At 48.2% G+C, this 6,697-nt stretch overlaps 2 protein-coding genes across 2 annotated transcripts; both read right to left on the bottom strand.

Annotated features, from left to right (window-relative positions):
* BDV27DRAFT_135090 (putative C6 transcription factor) lies at positions 1–4,130 on the bottom strand. The gene is made up of 7 exons (XM_032068443.1): positions 3,644–4,130; positions 3,521–3,570; positions 3,129–3,461; positions 2,977–3,068; positions 2,872–2,920; positions 976–2,745; positions 1–879 (listed from the first exon to the last, which is right to left on the bottom strand). Exons 1-7 carry the CDS (start codon positions 3,757–3,759, stop codon positions 158–160), a joined length of 3,132 nt encoding a protein of 1,043 aa, XP_031923202.1. The 5' UTR covers positions 3,760–4,130; the 3' UTR covers positions 1–157.
* Positions 4,131–5,276: 1,146 nt separating this feature from the next.
* BDV27DRAFT_148987 (flavin reductase family protein) lies at positions 5,277–6,074 on the bottom strand (the record flags this gene model as incomplete). Its single annotated transcript, XM_032070990.1, has 1 exon — positions 5,277–6,074. One exon carries the CDS (start codon positions 6,072–6,074, stop codon positions 5,277–5,279), a length of 798 nt encoding a protein of 265 aa, XP_031923201.1.
* Positions 6,075–6,697: the final 623 nt, after the last annotated feature.

Genomic DNA, 6,697 nt, shown 5'->3' with positions numbered 1-6,697 from the left:
CAACAAGAAAAGCCTGCGCTCGCTCTAAGTTTATAAAACAAGTTATATTCAAAAACCCTGGACGCCTGAAACCGCTCCCCAATTATGATAAAGCACGAAGAATCGCTGGACATGACACGTAGGCACTGTGGTAGAAGTAGTAAAAGGACAACGATTTTCAATGCGGCGGCCGTGAAGTACCGTCATCGGGATTCATCAGAGACGGGTAGTTCGGATGGTCCCCGAAGTAGTTGAGAACATCTTGTGGGAGGTACTCTAGCCAAGGGAGTATTTCCCCACTAAAGGTAAATGGAAATTGGTCTTGTTGCTGAAGGGAGGCCATATCAATATCCTGACTTTCAATGAGTATATCGCTAACGTGGGAACCAGCGCTAGGGTGCATTTGTGAGGGTCTGGAATTCATATGACTGCTACCCGTTTGCTGGTCGTTTCCAGTAGAGGTGGTGTTGTAATTATAGGCGGAGGTTGGTGCATCAATCCGGGAAGAAGTAGCGGTTAGGTTCTGATTGTAGTTGGTGTGAGAATGCGGAGGTCGGGAGGTAGACGTCGAGAAAGATGTGTTCAGGCCCAGCAAAAGGCTGGCATCCGATGTCGAAACGCGGCCGGAGGGGGCAAGGGGGGAATATTTTCCGGGGCCAGCTGTAATCGGCGAGCTTGGTGCAGCAGCAGTAGTCCTAGATGGCTCGAGAGTTTGAGTATAAGAGCTTGAGCCAGGACCAGTACTAGTTTGCATCGGTAAACTGGGGTAGCTATGGCTATACTGAGACGAATAAGCGGGCTTATTAGGAACGGAATCCGTTTGCGCAGCAGGCATTTGATATAGCACGCTCAGATTTGGCTGCGAAGAGTTGGTTGCTCCTGTAAGAGCCCATCCTATGGCTGAAAGAAAATTTAGGTCAGCCAAAATACTGTCGATATCCAGGGTTCAACTGAGAAGGGGGCTACTGGTAAGAACTGGGATTCTGAAATGTTTACCTTGGCTAGGATCAATTCTTGGAGACCGTACTTCCAAATTTACGGCCGACTCGTCGGAGCCACCAGCAGCACCTAGCGGCGCACTTGGCTGACGCCAACAAGGTGCGGCAAATGGTTGAACCGATGGGATCTCAGCTGTACCTTCCATCTCTTCCTCGGTATATAATAGAGGATCCACAATTCCCTTGGCCTTTTGGTCGAGAACAGTGAGTATATACTTGGTTCCCTCCCAGTAAGTCTCTAACGCCTTCAAGGCTTTGTAGCATCGCTGATAATTCTCCTTCGCAGCAGAGGAGAGAAGGATATGTTTAGCAGTCGGCTTCCGTTCTGCTCCATCTGATGGGTGGTCTAAATTGGGCATAACAAAGCCACTGGTTTGATTTGTCAACAAAGGCTGGCAGGGAGGAGAGCCTGGCCCTGACGACGGGGAAGAGTAATACGTGCTCTCCATCAGAAACGCGCACGCGGCGATGTACATCGGCTGACTAGTAAATGGATTGCCGATGAAGCTCTTACCATCGACAAGTTCGGAAAATGAAAGTATATCCGCAATAGTTTTGGCCGAAGACATCGACAACTCCCTGCTGTTTGGATAAAGATGTTGTATAGAACCCCCAAACGAGTTCAGTAACGTTGGTTGGTGGAGCAGGACTATCAGAGTGTGGAACCAAAAATGGAGAAGGATAAAATTCGTTCCTTCCTTTGCCTTTACGTACGCTTGAAAGTTGGCCGCGTTAAAATGAAGCCTCGGCGACAAACGCTGGTATATGCCCGTAAGATCACTTTCCATCCCAGCTAATCTCTTAAGGGTGTCCGTGGTGACATGTTTCACATCCTGGATTCCATTAATGAGGTCCGTGACCCTGCCATACAGATGTATTATGCGTATAAGTGGCGGGAAGGGCGCCGGCCAGCCGTTAGGCAGCAAGGATTCTGATTGCAGGGGGAAGCACAATTCTATGTCCTCGTCACGTAAAGTCACCGGTCGTCCTGTCCCAGATGAAATGACTCGATCGAGGAAAAAAATACTCCAGAAGGTGTCAACCCTTTCCCGCTCCCAGGCACGTTGGTTTTCGCTATCCTGTGCATCCTTCATTAAGATTTGAGAGTTTTGGGGGTCGTCATACTCTTCTTCTCTCAGCTTCCCCGCCTGCCCCGTTACAACTGCATTCGGAGTCACGCCACTCTGGCCGTAGTTATATTTTAAGCCCTGCAGTTTCTGCATCCCGAGATCCTGGGCCATGCGAATGGATATACCTAGATACATCCACAGGCCACTGTCGTGGTTTGAGCCAAACTCTTCGTAGGCTAGCAACAAACACGCCTGGACAACAGACAATGTGGGACAGGATAAAGCATCAACGAGAGCGCCCATTGCTCTATGTGCGAATGGCTGGCCGCGGTCTGAATTCCTCACATCCAGCTTTGGTTCTGAGCCATCTATGAGCGGAGCTTGAGGAGGACTCAACAAAGGATGAGGGGAGAACCGTGCAGATAAGGTACAAACAGCATCCACGAGCATGGTGTCAATTTTCTTGTCCTTCAAGTCACGGAGGAACCTTTCACGTTGGAGGAAAGGAAAATTGCATCCCAAGTGTACGAAGAAAAGATCACAGAGGTGTGTCACTAGATTGCTGACTGGTAAGGAATCATCTCGGTCGTAGAAAGGGATAGTATTGGCATCACGGTTGTCGCGACTATCAGCGAGATTGTTTAGGCGACCAACACCAAGGTCCGCGAACTTTGGACTTCGCAGAGGAGACAATGATTCTATGTAGCTCAAGGCATCAATCAATACACGTTGAAATAGGAATCGGATGAGAAGGCATCAAGAAAGGAATAAACACAAATAACAACTCGACGGGTCAAATAACTGGTAGATAAAGTGCTACTGACCTGAGGATAGCGACGCATTACTCTTGCGTGAGCCCCTGACCTGGACAACCTGGATGGAAGTCAGCATATATGCATTTACGTAACCAACTGGTAGAGTACTCGAACCATTTGTTTAAAACCAGGAACAATAGCTGTTGGCCCAAAGTATCTGAAGTAGGGAACATGCGTACGAGCGGAAGAGCTCAAAGACGTACGGCCTATCAGAGAAGGTTACAGTGAGTACACAAAGCCACCCTTGAGGTTTATGCGCAACATACTACTTTCTGGACTTTCCCCTACAGTGTGTTGCTCAGAATCCTTCGTCATTTTGGAAGACGTTTCCCTCATCAGAGAAGCATCTTTCAGCTCCGACGGCTTCGGTGCCCCCGACGACTTGTCCGGATGATCATCACTGGGTGGTATTGCAGCCCGCGGAGGAGAATCTGGGGAACGACTCTCGAGCTTCACTGTTGTACCGGAGACATCACTTGGCCCCAGTAAAGGAGGAATGGCATGGGTGCGTGATGCTACATCGGAGTGCGATCGAGTATGAGCAGTAGGTTCGCTGTATCCTAAGCATACGTGATTATAGTCGGAGCATGTTTTGCACACTGGACGAAGACTCCATTAGCTTAACGGATGCTGTGTCATAGTGGTCTTATTTACCCACCTGGTTGTTCACCTGAGCATCGTATCTTGCGCTTGCGACACGTCCGACATCTGTTCGAGAGAAGCTTGAGTCAGCATCGCAAGGAGACAACAATGAACAAAAGGTTCACAGGAGTAGGCCTACGCCGCGTTGACCCGACGTCGTTTAGTCTGAGGCTGTCCATCGGTTGAGACGAAGCGAATCTGTTTTGGAGGGGGAACATTATTGCCGCCGTTCTTCTGGGGAGAAGGGTGGCTCATTGCGAGCAAATGATCATCCGTGGTCACCACACATTGGGCACCTGCTTTTTCCTCGCTCTATAGCAATCGAACGTCCCCGGTAACGGTATCCGGGGGAGTCGCAGAAGAAGAAGACAACAAACGGCAAAAGCGGCGATACGAAATATCTTTCGGAAGAAGCACTAGGTAAAGAGAAAAATCCATGGACGATGGGTGAATCCCACGTTGTTACCGGGAAATAGTATGATCGCGGGTTGGCGTGGAAATAAAGTGGGCAGGTGAGGGGAACGTGTGATTGTAACGTATTACTATTTTCTGTTTCCCTTTAGCGGTAATTGGTGATAGGGGACAACTGGATGGCAGCAGTTGGTTTAAGCCAGCGACAAGTCGCAGTAGGAGGTTAGGAGAGTAGGTAGTATCCGTCCATGAGGGATCGCGAAGGGGACCAACTGACCACCTTGGGGCTCACCCTCACCAATGGTGAGATCTATTGTCCGAAAGACAAAACCCCCAGTTCTGACCTGACCGCCCAGACCAGACCGTTTCTTCTTTGTTTGACCTTTGGGTTTCTAGAATTCCAACCGCATGACCCAGTATTCTTTACGGCGGAATTACCAATATTACTTACACTTGTGGTTATTATTAAAACCACCGCGGTGTCTGGCTCAGGAAATGAACTGTACAAAGGAAGCTTAAAAAAATTTCTTACATCCACGCGACTATCGGCACTATTCCGGGCCCAAAGGATTGGACCCAGTGATTCCTCATGTGACGCACCCCAAATGTACGGTCTACAGAGTAGTACTACCTAACTTGTTGAGCTTTGGGGTCAAGAATCATGTCTTGCGACAATCTCAACCTTGCGTTGTATCGCTAAAAACAACAAAGCTAAGAAAAGGAAGATAAAAGAATCTAGAGAAGAACTCTATTATCTGGATAAATTCCATTGTCATGGATCGGTTCCTGCAGATGTTTTGCGTCAATTTAACCGCCTAAGGAGCTGGACGGACAATCACTATAAAGCTGGAGTCTGGACTCTGGGGTCTCCATTCTCTTCCCGTCCGGAGTCCCCGAGGCAGTGGGTTGCTTGGGGAAATCCACTGTTTGGCCTTGTCCACTCAATGTTGGTAAAACAGACCCTCTTTTCAAGTTCTGTCCCCACGTATCGCAGTGTCAACCGACCTTCGGCATCAACTCCGATACCTATTGACTAGAGCCCACCCAAGAAAACACCTTTTTGGCACATTAAACCCGGGATTTCTTTACTTAACTCTGAACTTGAAAATGCTATGATTATTTATCAGAGTTCATGAGAGTCGTCCCAATTTTCATACATTTTATCCAGTAGTGATATTGCTTTCAAATCGGGGTGCATCATACCTACATTCTATATACAGGACGTACTCACAGATACTACAAGATTCAGAGACCTATATCAAATTGGCATTTCTCAATTGTCGGTGTGCACTCCTGTCTAATATAGCTCACATTTCTTTTTGTAATCGGGAACTAACTCTGTCGGAACAGTTCCGTCATGTCTAAAATTGTGGTCTAGGTATCTCGATCGCATCAGTGGTTCGCCCGTACTGAATCCCCCCTAGCCGACTGATAGGCTTCAAGACCTTAAGGTCGATCACGCTTCGATCCTCATTGATAGCATCCTCTCTTGCCCAGAACCGGACACCCTCAATAATCGCCAATACACCCGTCTTCTTTCCGGGCGTCGTTCTGCTCTCAAATTCCTTCGTTTCAACCAGTTTGCCTTCGATAGATAAGATTGATTCCTGCACACGGGCTGGCTGGACAACCGAACTAGGTGCCTGGTGCAATCCGGATATCTCCCATTCGGAAACACCATACGGAGCATTGACGGCGGTCGCATTTGCTGCCTCCACGAAATGTTCGGAGATGATGTTAATGACGCATTCTTCTGTCTCGGCGAGGTTCTTCAGCGTGTCTTTGGCTTTCTCAAGCGATCCAACAAACCCGACGACAAATAGAGGAGGGTCATGATTAATGACCTGTGAATAACTGAAAGGCGCCAAGTTCGCAGACTTTCCATCCTTCGACTTGGTACTGATGAGCGCTATTGGCCTGGGAACCATTCCCGAGATTAAGATCTTATAGTTAGATGAAACCGGCCTCCCTTCCTCATGAGGGTCGATCTCGACATGATTCTTCTTCAAACTTTCACCGTCATCGTTCGCACCCTCGCCCTGCTTCCAGTCTGGCTTAGGGGGCTTTGAGAAGGTGACATCTGCATCACGCCTGAAGTCCGGCCGAGCAGCTTGGACCTTCTCGAAGTCGTCCCCCGTTTTAAAGAACGCCGAAGTCATGCTAAATGAGCGATAGTAGCGAGGCATGCAACTGTGCAGGCAATTTCTGCCTCCACTATGCATTCATCAGCGTTGTTGATTGCGACATATCTGCGCTGGACTCTGCCCAAGTTTTTGATACCTTGTCGAATCGGAAGTACTTGTCTGGGAGCGAAGGAAACTTACAGTTGCTTATAGAGATGACTAGTCGAAGGGCGCAAATTGCTTCTCACAACAGTGCGATGCATAGGGTGGGGGTGTATTTACAGTGGTGAATTGACCTGAACTAGCTGCTATCGCATCATTACATCCGTTGAGCAGATTGCGGGCCACATTCGTCAAAATTCCACGGATTTTAAAGTGCCATCCTCCAAATTCCACGCTCTAAACCGGTGAGAACTCCTTAACGGAGTGCGTGGAATAAAGACTTTACTACCGACTCTCGGGCCGATATTAGCGCTTGAGTTTTGTCAGCACCCGAAAACAACCCCTCACCCAGTTTGGGGTAGGAGATAGTTTAGTCGATGGGCTGTAATTGACATTCATTACTTGAGAATCAAGTCAATCATCTTAAAAGAGTAGGATATATGTGGATGTTGATATGTCATATATCATAATTCATTAGTTTGTCTCCTTGCACCCTC

This window comes from Aspergillus caelatus (assembly GCF_009193585.1).
Source record: "Aspergillus caelatus strain CBS 763.97 unplaced genomic scaffold BDV27scaffold_228, whole genome shotgun sequence".
NCBI classification, from domain to species: Eukaryota; Fungi; Ascomycota; class Eurotiomycetes; order Eurotiales; family Aspergillaceae; genus Aspergillus; species Aspergillus caelatus.
The sequence above is the reverse complement of the archived record's forward strand: the minus strand, read 5'-3'. Positions and strand labels throughout refer to the sequence as shown.